Source organism: Numida meleagris, chromosome 2 (assembly GCF_002078875.1).
Source record: "Numida meleagris isolate 19003 breed g44 Domestic line chromosome 2, NumMel1.0, whole genome shotgun sequence".
NCBI classification, from domain to species: domain Eukaryota; kingdom Metazoa; phylum Chordata; class Aves; order Galliformes; family Numididae; genus Numida; species Numida meleagris.
Window position 1 is genome coordinate 124,454,123 of NC_034410.1, and position 23,816 is coordinate 124,477,938.

At 40.3% G+C, this 23,816-nt stretch overlaps 2 protein-coding genes across 3 annotated transcripts in view; one reads left to right on the forward strand and one right to left on the reverse strand.

Moving 5' to 3' along the window:
* Window positions 1-6,679, reverse strand: RBM12B (RNA binding motif protein 12B). The gene is made up of 3 exons (XM_021386480.1): window positions 6,495-6,679; window positions 3,534-3,579; window positions 1-2,807 (listed from the first exon to the last, which is right to left on the reverse strand). The coding sequence occupies exon 3, from the start codon at window positions 2,777-2,779 to the stop codon at window positions 683-685; it is 2,097 nt and encodes a 698-aa protein (XP_021242155.1). The 5' UTR covers window positions 2,780-2,807; window positions 3,534-3,579; window positions 6,495-6,679; the 3' UTR covers window positions 1-682.
* Window positions 6,823-23,816, forward strand: part of TMEM67 (transmembrane protein 67) — a 31,327-nt gene continuing 14,333 nt past the window's right edge. Inside the window, exons 1-14 of one of the 2 annotated variants that reach the window (XM_021386478.1) lie at window positions 6,823-7,305; window positions 8,392-8,480; window positions 10,690-10,783; window positions 11,987-12,086; window positions 12,658-12,727; window positions 12,828-12,902; window positions 14,348-14,410; window positions 15,692-15,846; window positions 15,966-16,074; window positions 18,677-18,763; window positions 20,138-20,203; window positions 20,742-20,898; window positions 21,287-21,410; window positions 22,558-22,663. In XM_021386478.1, the coding sequence (XP_021242153.1) occupies window positions 7,134-7,305; window positions 8,392-8,480; window positions 10,690-10,783; window positions 11,987-12,086; window positions 12,658-12,727; window positions 12,828-12,902; window positions 14,348-14,410; window positions 15,692-15,846; window positions 15,966-16,074; window positions 18,677-18,763; window positions 20,138-20,203; window positions 20,742-20,898; window positions 21,287-21,410; window positions 22,558-22,663 (1,467 nt within the window). In that variant the 5' untranslated portion in view covers window positions 6,823-7,133. Of the gene's footprint in view, window positions 7,306-7,350; window positions 7,649-8,391; window positions 8,481-10,689; window positions 10,784-11,986; window positions 12,087-12,657; window positions 12,728-12,827; window positions 12,903-14,347; window positions 14,411-15,691; window positions 15,847-15,965; window positions 16,075-18,676; window positions 18,764-20,137; window positions 20,204-20,741; window positions 20,899-21,286; window positions 21,411-22,557; window positions 22,664-23,816 lie in introns of those variants that run through there. The other variant, XM_021386479.1, reaches the window with a different exon arrangement.

Here is a 23,816-nt window from a genome sequence, read left to right on the forward strand (position 1 = left end):
TTAATAGCAATTTCTTTTTTATTTAAAAAAGTTGGAAAGCCAGCAAAGCCAGCTAATGTGAACAGGAAGATCTTTTTTCTTCTAATAGTGATGCCTGCAACCACATAAAACCGAACAGCTTATACAAAAAAAAAAAAAGTCATTTTTAAGTTGTATTAAGCTAACCTCAATAAGAACTGTTATTTACTAATGCAGGTAGCACTAAAGTTTTTCTATTTGAACTGTGCTTGGTCAATCAACCAACACTTACAATTTTATTAGATGCAAAGTCAGGGAACAAGGAATTAAAGCAAACTAAAAAAAAAAAAAAAAAAAAAAAAAAAAAAAAAAAAAAAAAAAAAAAAAAAAAAAAAAAAAAAAAAAAAAAAAAAAAAAAAAAAAAAAAAAAAACATTTTTTCCTTAAAAAATAGCATTAAAACTCCATGCTTTTATACCTTGAAGTAAGATACTGAACGTCCTCCAGAACTTTGAAGCTCTTCTCTGATGTAAGAAGTAGGCACTATATATTTCTCATGTCTTAACCATACAGATATTTCAACCAAGAACTAAACCGAACTAGAAACTATTTACAACCGTTGATGGAAACCGTTTCTTCTGCATCTTCTAGTAATTAAAAAAGCGAATGTAACCGTCAATACTGTCAAATCTATCATGTTTTATTCTACAACATCTTTACTTCCTTTACAGCAAACTTAACTTAACCTTCCGTTGACCAATTGGCCTATCGTTCAATTCATTAATAGCAGTCATAGCTTCCTCATAGTTTGTCATAGCGACGATGGCATCACCTGAAGGCAATCCTTGTTCATTGTACTGTACAGAAACTGACTCTGGTATAACTCTGTAGCCATAGAAAAAATCCAGAATCTCATTAGGAGTCGCTTTAAAAGGTAAATTTTTCAAGCGGATAGGAACAATGCGGTCAGAACCACCACTGAAATTTGGGTCCGGCATAAATCTTCCTTCAGGAAAACTTCCCATTTTATTATTCCCAAACTCCATTCTGCCAAAAGGTTTGCTGTCACCACCAAAATCCATGAGGGGTGGTGGACCTCTAAAATCCTTAGGAGGGCCCATGAAGTTCTCAGGGGGGTGCCTAAATTCAGAAGGATGTCTGAAGTTCCCAGGGGGACCAAACGAATGCATGGGTGGCCCTTGTGGTGGTCCGGGTGAGCCAACCGGACGGGAAAGCTCACCTCTGTTGTATGCGTGTGAATGACCCTGCATTTCATTTGGTGTAGAGAATGGAGCAGTTACACCAAACTTCTGCATCTGCTCTTCAGATATAAGTCTTAGTAATACCTCTGTTCCCAAAAACCTTTGATGATTTAAATTTTCTGCTTTCATGGCTTGTTCTTCAGATTTAAATTTCACTAATGCTTCTCCCAGCCCAACTCCTTTGTCATCATAGAGCAAGTAAATATCATCTTCATCAATATCAAACCTCTCAAAAAACCTCTGCACTTCAACTTTGGTCACATCAAATGGAAAATTCCTTACATAAGCACACATCTTCAGGCCAGAATGACCTTCCCGGTAGCTTTTTTCTGTGATGGCCTGCCCAGGATGACCTCTTTCCTGTGATCTTTTCCTCTCGTAAGAATCAAGCATTTTCAACATTGACTTTCGTGAAATGGGAAAAATGTAAACAGAACGATTGAGAAGAACCTTTCTATGACATTCCAAAGCAGCCTGATAATCTCTCTCGCTCCTTAACATCACAAATGCATCTCTAGTCCTCCTCTGATGTTTCTCCGATAAAATCTTGATTTGTTTGTTGCTAATATCCAGATCAGGGAAAAATTCTCTCAAATCTCTCTTCTCCACGTTACTTGATAGATTCCTTAAGTGTATGTAATATTCCTGGCTGGGAGGTGAACGAGAACGCGTTCTTTGTCTCCTTGGTGATCTTGAATGAGAATGTTTCCTTGCATGCATGTAGCCTGAACTTCTTGGAGAATGTTCTTTGCATAAAAAATGATCCATTTCACTTGGCATGTCTACCCTCCCACCATATTCAATCCACCGCTCCTCCGTAGTTGGACTTATTTCTATAAACCTCTGACCCATATACTGCCTATGCCGCTTAAGTCCTTCTAAGGCATCACCAGGCGTAGCAAATTTTACCAAACAATTACCATTGTTTAAACCATTACGATGCTTTATCAGAATTACTCCATCCACACGTAGTCCAGAAAGGAAATCGCGTACTGCATCTTCTGTTGCAGAGTAAGGTATACCACGCAGAAATAAGTAAAGATCATCTGGGTTAAATGCATGAGAATCCTTTCTTGACTGATAGCTTGATTTAGGCATACCTATATCGCCTTGTCTTGTGCCATTGGTGTGGAAGCCAGCCTCCGGATGATTTGGTGGACCGTAACCAGGTTTATTTATTCCTTTTGTAAATGGTGTAACTAAATGTGAAACGTCTCCAACACCCGATCCACCAGAACCATTAGCACCTGTTCGTCTAGACCCAGGCATAGTTTCTCGTCCCCCACGGTCAAATCGCTTCCGGCTCATTTCTATGGTATTCTGCATTTCTGCCTTGCTGCTGAGAAAGAGCTCTATGCGTGAGTCCTTGATAAACCCTCCTGAACAGCTCATGGCACGCCGTGCATCTTCATCTGTTGCAAATATAATAAAAGCCTCCCCAATTTCTCCTCCAATAATATGCACACCTCCATCGGGAATATTCAATCCCAAGAAGAAACGACGAATATCTGCAGGACCCGCAACAACAGGAAGCCCCTGCAAACGGATGACTACAGCCATGCTGAGCTCAACTCACAGCAAAAATCACCTGCAGACAAAAAGGTACACATGATAGCACGTCTTTAGTACTCAGCTATTACAGTATCTTAACACTTAAACTAGAGCCTTTTTAAATGACTGTCCTTGTCTCAATCAAGAGAAACGATAGCAAAAAAAAAAAAAAAAACCACCCTCGCAAGTTCACAAGAACAGGATTAAAACAAGATTCACTGAAAGTTGATTAGTCAAAAACAATTAGCTACTCCACCTGCACAAGTCAATCAACATTCTCTATCCTAAGGGCAACCAAATCCACCTCAGTTATCCTCTCCATCCATGATACCTGAAGAACACCTACAGTCTTTCACGGCACAGCTGTTGTATGCCAGAGATGTCAGACCAGTCGTAAGGAACAAAAATTCCTGTTTACTTTTGAACAGGACATTTGTGAACATAAACACTAAAAACACTAGATGAAAAATGGAGAAAAGAAAAAGGGTAATTGCGATACCGGAAAATGAAGTAATTCAACAGCAGTGATGACCTTACTGCTTTGACAAGTTGCTCTAACCAGTGATCAGTTCTGTTCAATCATGTGTTTTTCTCAGCGTTCAGAAATGTTGTCTCTTTCATGTAGTCAGAGTATGAATTGCAGCAGCCACATGCACTCAGGAGAGCATATCCTAGATCCCAGCCACAAGTCTGTGCGAATAAACTGCTGTGTACGATCCTGTCACAATACTCAGTGAGAAGTGTTAAGCTTTTGGCAGCTTACCTGTTTCTGCTTGGAAGACCTGATAAATTCTGTAAAATCAACTTAACTGTGGAAAGAAAATGAAACATAATTAATGGCTGATATCTGTACTTCAGTTTACAAACTTCACTACATTGCTGCAGCTTCCATAGCAGTGGCCAATATTAAAGCCAGGCATGTAATGAAACCACAATCTGTGACAAAATGAAGGCCTCCTTCCATGTTCCAGGGAACATTACATCTTTGTGTTTCCATTTTTGAAGCAAAGGAAATTCAGAAGTAAAGTTGACTTCTGCAAATGATGAAAATACGATGAAGTATCGGTCACCAACTGCGTCATACCCAACTGCTGAAATCAAACAGACCGACTATATGTCAGGGATAACCCTCAATTCTTTGAGTTCTTGAAAGATCCGTAAGTCCATCTCAAGATTATAGTAGGTGTCCATTGTTCCGCAGTCCACCTGCTTTCAGAGTTCACAAGAGTATGCTACTCACCAGTCCAGCACCACACTTAACGTAAACAATGAAGACAATCAAAAGAGCAAACATATGTAGCAAGAAGAAACTTCAATGAGTTCCTCAATTCACAAAGCAGAATTCAGCATTTTCCCTAAATATTAGCTGCCTTTCAAAATCATTTAATACACTGGCTTGCTCATATCCAAATTGTCAACATCATCATCTAACGTCACACAATACATAGTGCAATACTGTCAGAAAAAAGACAAGCTTCCAGAGCGCACAACTACATCCCTCTAAAAAGAACAAGAACCTAATGCCCTGTTAACAAGCATTTGGGAATATCCCCTGTAAAAATCCCCTGTTCAGTAACAAGCAAAAAGCATTAGATCCTGATGTCAGCTTAGCTATCGATCACAGTAACTCTCGTTTCATCAAAGTCCAGAAAAGCAACAGCAAAGACCAAATTCTGTAACTAACACAAATTCTGATCACTTCTACATCAGCACTTTATAAACACAACTAACCAAAACCAAATCCCTGTTTAATACTTGTACTGAAGATCATCAGCTCTCTGTATTTTTGTGGTGAACTGATTCCAGCCAGTAGCCACAAGCTGACTGTTTACTCCACATCCCCATCAGGACAGGGAAGAAAACAAGAACAGATGCAAGAAAACTCTTGGTCAAGGTAAAGACAGTTTAATAAGTAAAGAAAAGCTTAGAAGGAAAAAAAAAAAAAAAAAAGCAGAACAAAGGAAATCACTCACCAACTCCTACAAGTGGATCTGCCTCAAAACAATGGCCACCTTAGAAGCCAAAATGATACCCTGCCTCCCGTTCCCAAAAAAAATCCACAAAACAAAAATCTTCCTCTACCTCAGTTTGCATTGCTGAGCATGATGCTATATGGTATGAAACACTTCTCTGGTTACCCTGGGTCAGCTGCCTTGGCTGGGTACCCTTACAACTTCTCAGCCACTCCCTGTCTACCAGCTGGAGTAGCTGAATAGGAAAAAGAAAGCCTTGACCTTGTGCAATGGCTGCGTAGTGAAAGCCAAAACGCTGGTGTCGTCAACATTGTTTAGCCACAAATCCGGAACACTGCACCATATCGGCTGCTATGAAGAAAGTTAACTCCATCCCAGCCGGACCCACTGCACTTTAATCTATCTTCTCAACAGACGTGAAAGCAATGTCAGGGAGCAAGGAGAAATTCAAGGGCAGGATTTTCTTTGTAGGGCCTTCGTGTCTTCAAAAGTCAAATCCGCTGCCCTGCTACTTGCCGATGTATTTAATCTGTAGTATTTCTCAATTTCATCCCAATTCTTAAACAGCATTCAGATCTCCTCAGAACTTCTTCGATGAGAAATGGCAAGTTCTCTACGATGTACCATGGATAAAACATACAACCTTCACTGGTTAAAACCAGACACTTTAACAAGTCCTTAAACAGAAAAGCAACATCTGATAACACATTTTTACTGACTGCACATTAAACAATCAAGAAGCAGTAGGACCTGTAGACAAGCCATCCAATTGTTTAAATGAATAATGAGAGTGACTTTTAGGACGCAAGTCCCAATTCGTAAACTGAGCGAGGACTTCAGAGAACAAGGATTTACATCATAAATAGACTGACAACCTCATGCCACCAATTTAAAAGCACAGAAGTATGCGCACCAACGCTTTAAGAAATTCTGCGCTAGACTGGGTTAACTAGAAAGCAGTGCTATACCTGTACTTCCACACTCTTACTGCATTTCAAATGCCATTAAAGCCTCACTAAAGTAACACTTTGCTTAAAAGAAAAAAAAAATGAACATTTTATGAAACTAAGCCTGAATTTGAGTAGCGTTCTTACTGCAATGTAGTGAGATTACAATGGCTTGCAGACTGTGAATGTGCAAACCAGAAGGCGCATTCACAGAAATACCACAACTGTAAAACCTGGTATGTATGAGAATTGTCAAATAGGTGGCGGGGTGATGATGATTTGTTATTCCAATCGTCTTACAAATGGGCTTTAGCAGTGGAAATGGGCTGTCGCACATCGGTTTCCCGTCTCGGAAGCCAAATGCGGGTGAGCGCCGCAGGTGGGCAGGCGGCGGCCCGGGGCCGATCCCAGCGCCGCAGAGCCGCAGCTCCGGCCGCAAGGCAGCGCAGCGCCTGCCCGGAGGGGAAACGGCTCCCGCCCGCCAGCAGGCCGCAGCTCAGGGCCGCGGGATAGCGGCCGAGGAGAACGGGGCAAGCAGGAGGCCGCACGGCCACGTCTGAGAGCCGGCCCCGCAGGGAGCGAGCACGGCCTCCCCAGGAGGCAGGGTGACGGGAGGCCCCGAGAAGGGCGAGAGGCAGCCCGGCGGCGTGAGGAGGCCTCGGGAGACGGCCGCGCAGCGGCTCCGAGAGGGCCGGGCTGACAGAAGAGCGGCAACACGCGGCCGGCTCGCAGCGGGAACCCCGCGCCCTCGATGACCGGAGCGCCCCGGGACCCCAGGCGCCGTCCCTCACGGCATCCACCCACCGGACAGGCCGCCAGGACAGCCTCCGCGCCGAGCGCCGCTCCCCGCAGCCCGCGGCGCAGCACGGCCAAGATGGCGCCCTCCGCCGTTCCCTCCCACAACGCTCCGCGCAAGAACCCAAGCGCGCCTGCGCGACCCCCTCTCCTGTCCTTATAGCCCCGTAAGTTCTTCCGTCTCTGTCCGCCAGCGCCCGGCGGGGCACTGTTTCTTCCGTAACCCGCGCTTCTGCAGCTGCCGCCGTGTGCGCATGCGCGGTGCCTTGGCGCGCAGTCGGAGTCCCGCTCCGCTGAAGAGCGGCGCTGCAGTAGTGCGCATGCGTGCGGCGTTCCTTTCTGCCAAGGTGATCCGCGCTGTTCGGGTTCCGCCTTGTCCTACCGTTTACCTCAGTACCAGCGGTGCCAGTTTCTCCTCAGAAAACTAACACACAAAGCACTTTTATTATACTTCATTATCACACTTCAACATTACTATATATGTAACCGCTTTAGAAGTGAGGTACCAGAAAGTGACCACCGCGTTGCTATTAACCCAGCTCCGTTTCCCCAGCCTCTCACCCTCCATGCGTGCCCGCCCCGCGCCGTCCCTCGCGGCCACCGTACGAGGCAGCCGTGGGCGGGTAGCGCTGGAGGCCGCCCGTAGCTATGGCGACCGCCGCCGCGCTGCCGCTGCTACTGCTGCTGTGGGTGCCGCCGCCCGCCCGCGGCTTCTCGCTGCCCCTGCTGCGTCCCGGCGACTGCGGCGATGCGCGCTACTTCGACATCTCGCAGCTGTCCTGCGGGCCCTGCGGGGCGCACCAGAGGCGCAGCGCCGGCGGTGAGCGGGGCGGGGTGGCGCTGCCCGGGGCAGGCGGGAGTGGCGGTTCGGGGGCGGAGTGCGGAACCAAAGCTCGGAGCGGCTGTGCGTTGGAAGACACCTTAAAGCCCATCCAGTTCCAGCCCCCAGCCGTGCCATGGGGCAGCGCCCACTAGCTCAGGCTGCCCAGGGCCCCGCCAGCCTGGCCCTCGGCGTTTCCAGGCACGGGGCACCCGCAGCTCTCTTGGCAGCCTGTGCCAGTGCCTCACCGCTCTCTGAGCGAGAAATGTCCTTGTGTCCAGTCTAAATCTCTGACAGGATAGCTGATCATTTTGACCACTGCTGGTTCTGTAAAACTGGGCTGGTAAGGATGCTAGTGGTGCTTGAAGGTTACGGAGCATTTCACATCATTTTACGTGATTTTTACGTGCACAGATTTAGGAGTCTACGTAATAATAAATACGGTTCGTTAGTACTTACAACCAATTTTATTTTGTAGCATGTGCTTAAACAATGGAGGTAAGTCCATGATAGAGAGACTGAAAAGTTTATGGAAAAAAAAAAAGGTGCTGTGAAGGTAGTATTTACATGAATTTCAATGTTATTCATTGAAAATTCAAGATAAAGCTTAGTTCTCATGCAAAATTCTAAGTTTTTAAAATAGCTTTAAAGCTACTTTTATATTTTGAAGAACTTCCACAGGTAAGTGTGTTTTTTTTATTTTTAAGACTGATGTCATATTCAAAGGATAGAAACAATTCAGATATGTAACGTTGGTGGCGATGCAGAGAATGGGCTAACAATGGCATTGTGGCATTATTAGACCAACTGACAGAGTTGGAGAAAAAAAACACAAAACCACAAGCTTTATGTGTTCCCCCCAGCTCCTTGGGGTATCCCTCAACACAGTAACAAAACCTCTCCCTATAAACAATAACATAAACTTTAAAAAAAAAAAATTGATTTTCATACACGTCTTACCTTAGTGTTTTATGCATACATCTGAAAAATTATGTTGATTCCTTGAAGAAGAAATAACAATTGTTCTTAGTGTTCTGTGAAAAAAAATAGTTTTTATACAGATTAAAAGTTTGTTTTTGTTTTCAGGTAGTTCATGTGTATGTCTGCCAGGATATAGGATGGTTTCTAATAATGGTGGGTCCTCTGTTATTTGTGAAAAATGCCCAGAAAATATGGTGAGTATTGAACTTTTCACACTTTGCCATAATACTGACACTAAATTTCCATCTGACTGCGAGCTGTTTTTCATTTAAAATAATTTTGGGAAATAGCCTTTACTTGGGAATTTTTGACTTTAAAACCATGTTTGTGCATAGGAATATTTTTCTCTTTAGAATGATTTATTATTTTGTAGGCATATTTTCATTATAAATTTGACTCCACTGTCAAAGTAAGAGGATTTAAAATGTTTAATTTCCTTCCAGTGCTGTTGTGTTCTGTCTCATGTTATATTACCCTTGCCCAGACACCAACCACTGTTTTATGGAATGCAAAAGAAGAAATGCAGCTCATAAGTTTCTTCTTTATATAAATTCTATTATAGATTGTAATATTCAGTCTGTATCTTCCTACTCCTTGATACTCTACTTTGAAATGAGCTGCTGCTTTTATGTTACTGTAATTATACCTATGTAGCCTTGTAGTTTGCTCAATTCTTTCTGCCAGTCTTGACAAATTAAAGTATAATTCTGTGTCATACTGAAAGCAAAGAGCTGGAGGCACCACCCTTAACCATCTTTCTTCCTCTACAGTAAATAGAGACGTAATATTTCTCCAGGGGAAAAAAAAGTGAAATAGTCTTCTAGAATGACACCAAGATGAGTGGTGCAATTGACACACAGAGGGAAGGGATGCTATCCAGAGGCACCTGGACAGGCTTGAGAGGTGGGCCCATGCCAATCTCATGAAGTTCAACAAGGCCAAGTGCAAAGTCCTGCGCCTGGGTCAGGGCAATCCCAAGCACAGATACAAGCTGAGCAGAGAATGGCTTGAGAGCAGCCCTGAGGAGAAGGATTTGGGGGTGTTGGTTATTGAAAGATTCAACATGAGCTGACAATGTGCACTTGCAGCCCTGAAGTCCAACTGTATCCTGGGCTGAATCAAGAGAAGGGTGACCAGCAGGTCGAGGGAGGTGATTCTGCCCTTCTGCTCTCTTGAGACCCCACCTGGAGTACTGTGTACAGTTTTGAGGCCCCAAACACAAGAAGGGCATGGAGCTGTGGGAGCAGGTCAAGGTGAGGGCCACAAAGATGATCAGAGGTCTGGAGCACCTCCCCTACAAGGACAGCCTGAGAGAGCTGGGGCTCTTCAGCCTGGAGAAGAGAAGGTTCCGGAGGGACCTTACAGCAGCCTTCCAGTACCTGAAGGGGGCCTACAGGAAAGCTGGGGAAGGACTTTCTAGAAAGGCATGTAGCGACAGGTTGAGGGGAAATGGCTTTAAACTGGAAGAGAGTAGATTTAGACTAGATATTAGGAAGAAATTCTTTACAGTGAGGGTGGTGAGACACTGGAACAGGTTGCCCAGTGAGGTTGTGGATGCCTCCTCCCTGGAAGCATTCAAGGCCAGGCTGGACAGGGCTGTGAGCAACCTGGTCTAGAGAGAGGTGTCCCTGCCTACAGCAGGGGGTTGGAACTAGGTGATCTTAAAGGTCCCTTCCAACCCAAACCATTCTATGATTCTAGAATACTTTGTCTTCCAATAGCTATAGAAAAACTCAAGGGATGAGCTTAATTGCATTAGTTTAGCAGCTAACTGGGTAATGCAAGTAATTTTCCTGTTCTTTTCCTCTTGTTTCACTAGACAAAGGCCTTGGCAAATATCTATTGGTATTTTGGTCATTCCACTTGTAATGGTGGTAATCTTTTGATCCCATGGCAAAAGGAGAAGGGAATAACACCTATATCACCCCAGGATGATCATTTATCTTCACTTCCCCCATTGTTTTTGATATGTGGTGCCATTACTCCATAATATAACAGATGTGCGTGTGTGAACTGTTCAGATTCATGCATGCAGTTATGAGAACTGATTGACTCTAAGACTCCTCCATTTCCATTATTTCTGTATATTTAAATATGACTTTATGCATTGGTATGTTTATTGCTTATATATATATATGTATACATATATATATTTTAGCAGGAAAATCTCCATATCTTTTTTAAACCTAGCGCTTTCAGTGAACTCTTGTCTTCACTACAGGGGTTAACTAATGTTTCAGAAAAACTTAAAAACACTTCTTTTCCTATGCAAAGACAGACCAAACTATGTTGTTGTATGTGAACACATCTTCTAGTAAATAACATCTGGGTCAGTCATTCTTCACAGGTATTTGATGATTTTGATATTTTTGAAAACGTTAATAGCTTTACGTTTAATTTTAGAGTGGAGTTACTCAAGACGGATGGAATTGTATTACTTGCCCTAAGGGTGTAACTTCTGAAGGAAAATGTAAATGCCTCAGTAATGAAATATTAGGTAAGAAGCATATGCAAGTTATGAGAGATTACTGCTTGTTTTAGATTTTTGAGCTCCATTAAGTAAAAAAGGAAATTTAACGTATGTTTGCATTTGTAAGGTAACAATTCCACATTGCTGTTGATTTCAAACTTCATTCCTCAAAGAGAGCAAGTAAATCTTTATCACTTTTCCTTGAAATGAAAGTTTATGTGCAAGAGTTGTAGAAAAGAATACTGCTACACTACATCACTTTCTTGAAGTTGGTTGGCATATGGAAGTAGGTGGTGAAATGGGGAGTAAAACCAATTTCAGTATAGACTTAAGAAAAAACAGATACAGGTTTTGGAGAATATAATGCACAGGTACTTTGCAGTACAGGAATTACACATATCTGAGCAGGTGGAACAGAGTAGCCTGAGTACACCAAGCAAGCCACTGTGTGTTAGGATCTGTGGATTTCATGCTTCCCTAAAATGCACTAAATCTGTGATTCCCTGACAAATGCCTCCCTAAGCATGCAGCTCTTACCTGATGCCCAGTAGTAGTTACAAATGCATTTCGATAAACACAGAAAATGAATTTTGCTGTTAATTTTAGTTTCTGTATTAAATACATTTTTGCTAATCTTGTTTAGATCTAGATTAAAAAAAAAAAAAGAGCAAAGAATAACTTTAATAAAAGATGTAAAAAAAACCACCAACAACAAAAAAAACGTTCCTGAGAGCTCTGGTTTTCCTGATTTGCAAAGACACAGGATGGAGAAGGGTTTCCACGTGTCTGTAATTCTTTGGTTAAATATTTACTAATGTCCAGTTTGGTTTAATTTCTTACATATTATTCTGGAGAGTCACTCTTTTCCAGATGTCTAATTTTCATTTTTTTAGGAATCTGTAAAAATGTTAATATCACATGAAAAAATTAGATGTATTCTGAGCCTTTTTGGTTTGAAATAGCAAAGCAGCAGTACATGAAATACTTTATGGTGCATGTGCACCATCTAAACAGCACATTTGTATACATACATATATACATAAATGCATATGAATATGCATTTATAGTGGGTGTATTGTGCAAGTTATGCTTTTGATTTGGGGGAGATAAAATCTTTGCATTTACTTCAGAGCTCTGCATAGACACTTTCATTATTAGCGCTTTTCATAAGCTGTATGACACACTGTGCATCATGCTGCTATATCACAGCTGCTTTTCTTTTCAACTCAGTGGAAAGAAGTGTTGATGGCATTTTGCTAAATGAAGCATTGTGCGTACTTTGTAATGGAAGCGCACCATCGTTCTCCGCTTCAGACGTGTCAGGAAATAGGTAAGCATTCTTCCTTTTGTACTGATAAATTTGGAAGTGTCGTATTCTATTTAAATGGAATATTTTTGAGGCAAGGTCTGTATCCATGGGATATAAAAATTTCTGAGTAATAGAAATGTTCTTTTTTTGCTTCTACTGTCTACATCCTTAAAGCGTAGTGAGAGTTTTAAAAGCAGTGAGTTGGAATTTCTCGAGCCAATATCAAACTGAATATGTATTGTGTTCAGTAAAATACTTACCTGACCAGCATTGTTCTCTTATTTTTTTGTGCGTGTTTTGCTTTTGTGAGCATTTTTGTTGTTTGTTTTTGTGTGTGTCAGTGTGACTGCAAGCAAGCTTTGAACTGGAAGCACGCACAGAATTTTGATAATTAATGATATCATTTCTTTGCTTCTTCACTGACAGTAGAAACAAACTGATAATGAGTTTTGGATTTCAGTTTGAATTGTTGAAGATGCTCACAGTGTCATTAGGCCTTACCTCTTTAAAAGACATACTGTGTAATCAGCTTTCACTAAATAATTAATCTCAACTGCATTTTAAGTGTTTTTTTCATGTTTGCAATCCATAGGTGTGTAAGATGTGAACAGACATCCATCAATGTAAGCAAGTCTTGTGACTGTGGCAGCCCCAATATTTTAGTAAGTAGAAGGAGTGCTTATTTCACTGAAGTTCAGAAAAATGAGAAGTTGTGTTGAAAAATACAAACGTTTCCATTTTTAAATTTCCTTTCTTTTTCAGACCGGAGGTTTATGTTTCAGTGCTCGTGAAAGCTTACCTCCAAAGGGAATTGCAACTGTTCGGTTTGGGCAGCTTGTAAGTATTTTTATTCTGAAGCATTTTCAAGCTGTATCCAGTAAGTCTTTTAAATTCTCATCCTGAAAAACAAAGGTGGTGGTTTCCTGTCCAGTGGAAGGAATTGCAAGGTAATTTGCATCAGCATGGAGAATGGCATAGACGTGTAGCTCTTGCAAGCATTGCTCTATTGGGATAGGCTTAAGAGCATCTTGGAAGCTGAAAAGGAGAGGTAATTTACATGAGTTTGGTAGCAAAACAAGTTGTATGCAGTCTGTTATATTTATTGTATGTGGACTTCTTTGGTGGTGTGCAGCAACAGAACAAGGGGCAACAGGCAGAAACACAGGAAGTTCCATGCTAGCACAAGGAAGAACTTCTTTACTGTGGGAGTGATGGAGCACTGGATCAGGCTTCCCAGAGAGGTTGTGGAGTCTCCTTCTCTGGAAATATTCAAGACCCATCTTGTTGGGAAGATTTCTGCTCCAGTAGGCTTGCTAAGTTATCCCAAAAAGAGACAGAGGAGTCTAGCTTTCTTTATTCAAATACAGGGAGAGTCTAGGGGGGGGCATTTCCAGGTTGGATCTCTCAGCCCATCAGAGGCATCAGCCTCTTTTTACCCCTATACCCTGACACTACAGTGAGCTCTCCCCTTTTCCCCACTGGCTAAGGTACTCAGGGTTCACATTCTTTTCAGTTTACCTACCACACACTCATCCTCCCATTAGGCACCCCCCTTCATTTCCCATATTTTTGCAAACTTTGTAATCTGGATTCAGAGTTTGCTGTTTTGCCCAACTAGAGCTATCTTTGTGTCCTGTCAAATAAGCAAGATGTGCAGGCAGGTGCTAAGCCAGCATTTCCTGCCATATATCTGCAAGATAAATTTGTTCAAATAGTTCTTCTCAGCTTTCATTCATCGGTCTTATCTTATTTTGCAAGCACGTTTCATCCTTTCTTCGTTCTTCTCAGTCCCAACTCCTACCTGTGCAACGTACTGTAGGGAACCTGCTTTAGCAGGGGCGTTGGACTCTGATTCTGTGATTTTAAACACCCTGGTATCACAAAAACATGCAGAAGAGTTCAAGGGTTTGGTTCAAATATAACTGTAAAATAATTAATTTGGCAGATGTGGTTCCAAGTCAAATTTACCATCCAGTCAACTCTTCAGTCTTGAAAGCATTAGTTCTTCCTTGTGCAGTAAAGAAAGCTCCTTTTGTCACAGAATCTGTTTTCAGAAGTTCAGTATTTCCACTCTTATTCTGTGTATTTTGTCTAACTTAGTGGAGTGAAACATTATTTCATTTTGGTGGTTGAGTTTTGAAGACAGCTGGTTTGATTTAGACATTTACAAAGGTCAGAAAGCTCTTATAAAAAATAAGTAGCATCTTCTAGTTGACAGTTTCTCATAGTGTTGTGCGTTAATTGTTCTGAGCAAAGACAGTGAAGCGGTTCCTTACTTACAGGGTGTAACACTGACATCGGCTTGGTTTCTGAAAAACCTGCAAGCTTCAGCCTCTGCCTGCTGGGTGAGTTTCCTTAATGTTTGAAGTTTGTTTTTTTTATACAGAACAAGTACTCTGCATAAAAGCCCCTCAAACATGGGGCTTTAGTTTGTGGAAGTTAACTTGCTTATTTTAAATAACCTTATTTTGAGAAGACAGTAGATAAAGAGAAGTATATATACAGAATGCTTAGAAAGACTATTAAGCTCTTACCGATGGTAATGCAGTAGTCTCTGGCTGAAATCTTCACCAGGTGAGTAGTGTTAAAAAAAGGTCCTGCGACAGTCAGTTTTCCATTGAGTATATTGGGTAAGGGATCACTCAAAAGCGAGCAGCTGGTCTTCATGTCTTAAATGGCTTTCAGCTGATAATTCTGTTTTGTGATGGAGAAAGATAACCATTGAACTTTCCTTTCTATTTTTGTTTTGCTTTATGCACGCAAGTGTATTTAACAGTATATTACTCTGGGTGGCAGTAACCATGAAGAGTGGCTGCGGCAACAGAATCGTGCACAATTGTGAAGGGGATAAGCCTGTCTTGTTTTTACCAGCTCTCTTATCACACACCTTCTTTTACATATTCCTTCCCTCACAACCACGCTTTAGCTTTTCACGTCCCACGTTTGCTCCCCGTTTCACACACACAGCTCTGAGATGTATCTTCCTCTTCATTCCCTTCATACTCACCAACTGAATCTGTTCTCATCACTTACATAAGTTTATCCTGTTTCTCCTTCAGCCTGCTGAGCTCTTCCGAGGTGCTGCCTGAACGTTTGTGCAGCTGCTGATCTGACCCACACAAAGGCAATAGGCGATGGCGGGTTAATACTTGTGCTGTGATCGGCGCCTGCTCGCAGATGCCAGGAATCACTTCTGCCCATCACATGGCAGTGATCAGTTTGCCAAAACTGAACAATCGTAAATACAAGGTTTAGAAGCAGCAGACTAGAATGAGTACTAAAACTGAAAAGAGAATATTTATGAAGCATGCAGCTATAATAAAACCTCATTTCTTAAATGCAGATTTTGACTTTTTTTTCCCCGCATCATACCATCTAGGTAATACAACAAAAAAACCTCTAAAAAAGTGAGAGCATTGATTTAACGCTGCCATCTGGAGACCTAGAAAAAAGTAGAACCAGAATAACTTGAAGAAAATATTAGGTGTTGACAAAACAAAATCACTTTCAAGAGAAAATGAGGGTTTAGGAATGATTGACTGAAGGTAACGTAAAATTTATGTCTCACTAAAAGAAGGAGTTCATAGATTTTTTTTTTTCTATGTTCCCGTGTTTCTCCACTACAGTTGTACTCTAATCTAACAGCATGCCAAGCTCTTGGAAATATGTGTGTGATGAATATGAACTCACTGAGTTCTTCAAGTACTGATGCCTGCAGTTTATTTCAATATATTTATGCCAATACAGCAAGGCTGGGCATTGTTCATTCAATAGCATTCTGGTAAGTTACCTTTTCTGTTACATTCCGTCTTGAATTGTGTTTATGAAGTTCATTATTCTAAGTGTTCTTTGATTTAAAACGTTGTGTTTCTTTAGAGAAAACATTGTAATTTTTTTCAGGAGGCATAATCTGCCATGGCTGTATTATGGCGATCAACCAGGATTAGCATCCCAAGTGCTTGAGACAAATCATCTCCCTACAATCTTCACTTTTAAAGGAAAAAGTGAGGTAAGCGTTAGGTGATAGACGTGGGGAAGTAGACGTTAGGAAGAGGATGTCATCACATGAAATGTTTTCTATTTGTTGCAGATGCAAGTCCACTAAAGATGATATTTAGGTGTAACAAAACTCAGTGGGAGATCTTATGGGAGAAGAAAGTGATATTTATGTTAAAAAAATTCTCCAGGAAAATATTATTTTACTCACTCATGCTCACGTTTCCTTTGCTTGTACTCTTATACTCACATTTGTAAGGCAAAGACGAGCTTGCCTAGGTGATATGACCAGAATCAATTGTGTGTGACGCAGGAAACAAGCCAGTTATTAAGTCCATATTATGTCCCCAGGATTATTCTGGATTAGCAGTGATAAACTAGAATTTAGACCGATCTTTTATACCCCTCCAAAGTTAATAGGAGTTTAGGCATTGTCCTTCACTTCTAAATACTTTTTACTTCAATTTCACTAAGTCATAAGAAAGTTGTTATATGTGTTTTTCCCTTACTTGAAATATGTACATCCTTACAGCTTTGTCAGTTTTCCTCATGAGCTAACTAGAAAAACAAAGGTGTACGTGACGTGCTGTAACTTGGCTGCTGTACTCCCGATGTCAGGGTGCAGGGTTTTTTGCTGACAAGTTGTCCCATCTGTGGTTTTATCTCAGCCCATTTCTCAGTTGCCATCCCAGTGATGGGATCAGTGATGGGAACTATGTACTCCATTGTTGTTACACACTATTTAACCCCTTCCTTCTCTTGTTTCGGGCACTTACGCATGTATTTCTGTTCATATTTCACTCTTGTGTTACAAATCTGAACAAGCTGAGTTATATCAGAAATGTATTTAGTCTATCAGTCCAGCCCAGAAATTTCATTTTCTATACGTAAGTAATTGGTGTTTTATAAAGTTGTTTTAAAGTTAGTAAAACTGGAATAGTCATGCAGATTAAGTAGATCACAAAGAATAAGTAGTTCTGCTGGTAACCTTGCTCTTGGAACGAGTTCAGAGGAGGGCCACCAAGATGATCAGAGGGCTGGAGCACCTCTCCTATGAAGAAAGGTTGAGGGAACTGGGCTTCTTTAGCTTGGACAAGAGAAGGCTCCAGGGAGACCTCACTGTGGCCTTTCAGTACTTGAAGGGAGCATATAAACAGGAGGGGGAACGATTGTTCATGAGGATGGATAGCAATAAGACAAGGGGGAATGGTTTTAAACTGAGACAGGGGAGATTTAGGTTGGATATTAGGAGGAAGTTTTTCACTCAGAAGGTGGTGGTGCACTGGAACAGGTTGCCGAAGGAGGTTGTGGATGCCCCATCCCTGGAGGCATTCAAGGCCAGGCTGGACGTGGCTCTGCGCAGCCTGGTCTACTGGTTGGCGACACTGCACTCAGCAGGGGGGTTGAAACTCGATGATCTTTGAGGTCCTTTTCAACCCAGGCCATTCTGTGATTCTATGAACCTGACTGTTGTTTATACTGGTATATTTATCTTTTCTTCCAGTTGACTCAAAAATAAGCTAATAGTCTTTTCAGCCAAGCTGAGTTGTGTTTTGCATTAAACAAAGTTGCAGTGTTGCACTTTAGCTTCTGCTTTAACTACTAAAAAGCTTGTTATTCATCATAACGCTGAAGGTGTGAGGCTGCTATATGTTAGAAATCTGCATAGATTTCAGATTAATATAGGGCATGTCTACCTGTGTAGTCGTGTACTTAATGTGAATAGATTCTTCCCGACCTACTAGTTCTAACAACAGAGGCCTATAAAATAAAATACTTATTACATATCTGTAGGAAGTAGAAATAGGAGACTGGAGTGATATACTAAATCCCTTCCAGTAAAATAGAAAAAGTCATGGTATGACTTGTTTTGTCACTGTCAATCAAAATACCTCAGTATTTGTTACTTTTGTTAGGTTTGCCTTTATGTTGCAGCACTGAGATAAATATAGGAGGTCATAGGCCTCTCAGCAGAAATCAAGAAATAAGAGTCATATTCTTTTGCACTAAGTTTAAATAAGTGTTTTTTACAGTCATTTAAGGCTGCCAGCCTGTAAATGGGGTTAGGGCATCCATCCCTTCTGGTAACACAGGTGAACTGTTTGCAGCTGTGCTCCCAGGACTGGCCATGCCCCTTCACCAGGTGCTCAATCGCTGGTTCAAGCTGTGACCTAATGGTTCTCATACACCAAGAAAACTCAGTGTAATCACCACCAAATGTAAAAGTAATTGAATAAGCATAGATCTGGTAGTAGCACGGAAGTAGTATGGTTTTGTAGCTTTTAGGTTGTAGATAATTGTGCTGACTTTGAATTTGAGTAGAATGAATGCCTGATATATCTCAATTACGTGTATGCATTCAAAAGAAACTGAGTTGTTCTCTAGGAAACTTTGAGTTTGGGGACACAAAAATACAAGCAACAAGAGAGGCTGTAAAAATAATAATAAAAAATAAAAAAATATATGTTTAAATAAAGAAAAAAGTAAAATACCAAAACTAAAAATATAAAGTCTGAGGGGGAAAAATAAATCATTACACTTAAAGTTTTAGAGAAGCACAGAATGAGGTAGTAGTCCCTAAAGTATTTTTTTCTTTGTCTTTTTTTTATCATCAGGATGTGAAACTGCAGTTTATTGCAGCCTCATATGATGCAGCAGGAAATTTTCTTAAATGGCAAAGTTTGGAAGGAGGCCTCTTGCAGGTAGGTTTGATTTAATTGCCTTTTTTTTTTTTTTTTTTTTTTGGTAGTGCTATGTTCTGTGATTGCCTTGAGCCAAAGCCTTGAAAGAAAAGCCAAGTGTTTCTTTGCTATAGTAGTGACAGTTGATAAGATAAATGCAGTTAGATTAGGGAAAATAACCCTTGATTGAGGCTCAAGATAGTCTCTCCAAAATGAAGAATATAAACTCAGCAACTCATCATCCCTTGGGCCAGTATCAGTTTCAAATACGTGAAAGTTCTGAGAAACAGCACTGGTCATTTAGAACCAGCTGTCTCTTTTTTTTTTCCATTCCATGTTACCTGTGTACATATTTATTATAAGCCTGTTTTTTCTTGATGAGAAAAGTAAATTCATTAGCTCTCAGTCCATAAATGTTTATAGAATAATGTTTGAGTTGCTGTTTTCACACATTTTGGGGTTGCCAAGTGAATTGATGGTTGCATCACTGTTGACATGTAGGAAAACTGATCTACTACCTCATTTTCTTTTTGTTCTCTTTTGAGTTTTTTTTGTGTGTTATTATTATTTTTTTTAACATACAAAGCATACACATTGGCCCCCACTGTCTACCTGGCTTTGTTATAACATAAAGTTATAAAATCTTTCTGGTAGACTTTACATGGAAGTGGGGAACACTGGTTAGAAGATGAAGAACAATTTGGTGCTCTGTCTTTAGATTTCAGTGGCACATGGATGTTCCACTTCAGCAGTACTATGCTGTCTAGGGTATGAAAAATGGCAGAAGCAAATGGAAAGTGCAATAGTACTTTGCCTAACAGCAAAAATGGGAAGCTATGAAATATTACAAAGTATAATTTGTTTAGTAATCCCGTGATGACCTAGGCTCTCTTAGCCATTCTCTAGGCAGGCAATAAGAGGAACATGGGCAAAAACAATGGAGAATTATCTGTTGTCTTTTCTAAGCTCTTCATGTCACTCTTGGTGCGCTTCACTTTAAATGCTTCAGTATCTGCAGAAGAATAGTTGACATTCAGGATTTAGATGGTGAATGCTGTTCATTTTGTTACTGTCTGAGGATGAATTGTCTTGCTTCTGCCTCCCAAATTTTAAGGAAAGTAGTGTTTGAGAAAACAGGTTACTAAGCTAGCGATGAAATTGGAAAATATTGTGCAAGAATAAATTCAAACAGCATTTTTAAGGTCACCTATATTAGTACAATAAATGTCATTGTTTACTCTTTAAAATCAATCCTTCTTAAAATAGAACAAAGTAGAACTCTGTGTGTATTTCATGAGCCTGATGAATACATAAACTGCTTGGGGTACGTGTGAATGTTTAATGTCAGAAAATAATAGCCTTGAATTAGCCTAATTATTATTATGTTTTCTTCAGCTTTGTCCTGATACCCAGACAAAATTGAACGCAGCTTATGTATTTGGAACAACTTATGAACAAAGTGTAAGTAAGAGAGAAAATGCTTTTCTGAATACTTGAGTTAAATTGCTTTCCGTATCGTCCGTAACTCAGTGCTAAGCAGTCCCAGCTCTCACAGCCTTTCCTCACAGGAGAGGTGCTCCAGTCTCTTAATCACCTTCCTGGCTCTGCACTGGGCTACGTCAAGTAGCAACTTATCTCTTGTGCTGGTGAGCAGAGAACCAGACGCAATATTGCATGACTTCAGTGTTTGTGCTGTTTCAAATTCTACGTCTGAAGGCTGCTAGAATATTTTTTCCTGGTCTTTTAAAAATAGCAGAAGAAACGTCAGCAGAGCTTCATTCTCCTCGTTAGTTATTCTGATCAACTGCAGTGGTTTTTAAGAGCTTTATATGAAATCATTAGTACTTCGTAGTTGCTTGCAAATAGCTGGAATGCCTTGTCTTTTGCAAAGCGCATAGGACAGATTTCACAGTAATTTTATAAGGGAAGAATCCACGAGTTGAGAAAATCATTAAATGGCTGAAGTGACCTTTGTATTCTAACGTATTTTTTCTCGTAGTGCAAGATTTCTGTCTCCAAGATTTTACTGGATTTTACTAATCCAATCTTTTATGACCTATTCTTTGAATATAATGGTGACGGTGGACAGCAATATCTTTGGGCTGTGCCAGTTTTAAATTTGAATCTTCAGTACAGTGAGATGTATGTGAATCAAGGTAAGAATATCATGGTAACAATTCTCTGAACTTAAGTAATCTGAATAACTTAAAATACCAAGGCTTTGTATTAATTACAGTCGCCGAGTAATTTTTAAAAATACCTTAATCCACTGTAATTTGTTTCTTTTTCTTTTTTTTTTTTTAATTTATCACTTTAGGAGGCAAGTTCTGATAGTGTTATTTGCAACTTTTGGTTGAATATACTGGTTCAATCAATAATATGCACAAAAAGGCTACCTGGTGTTGTTATATATTTGTTAAAATTGAAAATAAATAATTTTCCATCCTGAATACGAGAATACATGCCGCTTTTATTAGATTTCATTCTGCTTGTGCATTGAATTGATTTCTTCAGTATTATGAGGCTGTCATGTTTTTTCCAAAGGCAGCAGTATGAACAACTGGCTTTTGACTCGTCGATTCTTTTTGGTGGATACACTCAGTGGAAGAGAAAATGACTTGGGAAAACTACCAAGAATAATTCGAGTTGCTAGCAAAATAACAATAAGGTGATGAAATGCATACGATATACAGTCTCGTGCAATCTGCGTTTCATGGTGTCTTAAATGACAGTTGTTTCATTATGTTGTTTCTCATGCGTGCTGTGCTGTTTTTCCCATTGCTAACTTGAAAATAGCGAGGGTTTCAGGAGGTTATTCTCCTGAGTGAGTGAGAATACCTAACGCTGATTTGTGGGGCTCAAAGTCACTGTGATTACTTCTCACTTAAGATGGATCAGGCTATGTCTGCATAATGCAAGTTGACGGGCATTCAGTCTTCTTATATTAGCAAGTGTCATCAAAACTCCTCTGTTGTTTTTTGATGTGTATATTGCTGACTATACAAGCATGCTTTCTCATATTCCATATTCTTTTTGCAGTGTTTTTACAAGCTGTGGTCTATAGATGTTGTCATACAGTCCAGGATGGTCTTGTAGTCATTTAGCTGAAAGGCTGCCTTTTAGGGTCATCACTGCTTCTTAATCTGAAGTGGAATCTGTTTTGGAAGAACATTTTCTTTCCTTCTTTATATAATGTATTTCTCTGAGATCACTGTCTAAACAAAATTGAGATCACTCATCAGCACTTCTTTGCAATTTGTTGTGAAATTATAGTTAAAGAGATTGCTGACTAGCAGTGTCTTGTCATCCGTACAGGCAAAATCTTGAAGGTTAATTTAATATACTAGCTCTGTTCGCTATGATTTACATACTACATTTTTCAAAAAATAAGGATTAGTTTAGGTAGGAGACCTTAGGAGAACAATACTGTTCCCCCCCTTCCCCCTCTCAAAAACAGAATAATGACGGAAATTTGAAGTAAATATAGAATAGTTTGTTCTGTAATGTTTTGGGAGAAGTCACTTGTTGGAATTGACTCCAGTTGCATTGTGATGTGCATAGTATGTAAAGATTGACTCAAGGATCATCTTACAAATGAACGCTCTTGCCCAGGTTTTCCTTTTATCTATTTGTGTACGTGCCTTTTGAGTTACTTTTAAAATGTGAATTGCCACAACTCTGAGTTTGAAATGCACCTTTTATTGATCAGGTTTTTCTCTTTACTTAGCATTTTCCTGTTAGTACAAGTTTCAGTCAGTACCTTCCAAGCAGCTCATCCATTTGCTACGTTTAAATAATGCTCTGTATTTCTACAGTATTCGTCTGGTATCCCATACTCAGCGAGGAGCTATCTACCCACCTCTAATTACTGTTGCTTACACAGACGTGCTTGTCCAAAACCCTGATACCCAGAGCGTGAAGGTGAGACCTTTGTGCTATCTTAATTGAATGGGCTTGTTAATTGTGCTTTTAGTTCTGCTGGAATTCTACTCGACTGAACATGTTGAGGGGGTTGTAAAAAAAGCTAAGCAGTCTATAGTTCAGCTCAGTTTTGAAGTTGCAAGTTTTCACCAAAACAAAGCCTTTAAGGCAAAGCAGTTAAAAGTCTTCTCCTTTTGTCTTGAATCTTTTTTAAATCAAGATGTGTAGAATTTTACAGTTGGGTGTGTAATGGTAGGTTAGACTACAGTGCAAAGGAAATAGTAAAAGTATATCTAATTTATGCAGTGCACTAAAAGCAGCAATTTCTGCAAGAAATTGAGTATTTTTCTTTGAGGAAGTGCATTAAGAGGAGGTTGTTATGACACGGGCAGTTCAGATCACTTGTGGTTTAAGTTAAAATATTGATAATGCATATAAAACATCCTTTGTTGTTTTGTCTGCATATGTTTATTATTTGCAACAGATATCTAAGAATTAAAGTGAAATAATCCAGAAGTCCGTAGCCAGAGGAATCAGAACCTAGGGCTTTGTTTGCTTGTTAGATCACACTGCTTATAAATAAGTGAAATTACTGAATTTAATATAGTACGATAATCATTCTGCCGCAAGTAAATGCAAATAATAATGTCTTCTGCTCATTAACATTCCTCAGTAGTTGAGGTTTCCAGTTCAGATAGACGTACAACTGGGAACTGGTGGTACTGGAACCATTCCTTACATTCTATATTAGCTGCATGAAAGGAGAGATGGGATGGGGAATTAGAAAAATAGAAGAATAAAAGTCAGACTTCTTCTCTGCCTATGTTATGTGTTTATTTAACCACAGAATTAGGTCTTAAAATAGGTAGATAGCTAGAGAGAGCAATTTTGGTGCTGTGTGACAGTTTTTATTTCATTCAAGTTGGGAAAAAAAGGCGTCTGAGCTATGTAACAGCTCACTTAATGATTGTGTATGTTGTAGTTAGGTTAAATTTCCTTTTAATAAACACTGGTAAAAGGGGAAGTATCAAACCTGTGGTGTCTGCTTTCAGATGGAAAAAATGCATGCACAGTTGAAAGGATCGTAGTTGGGTGCAGCTGTTAACCAGTGTTATCGTTAGTAAAGTCAGCACTAGCAGTTGGAAGAACACGT

Bases quoted from the DNA above. Each gene is read 5' to 3' on its own strand.
- RBM12B (XM_021386480.1), bottom strand. From the start codon at position 2,779: ATGGCTGTAGTCATCCGTTTGCAGGGGCTTCCTGTTGTTGCGGGTCCT.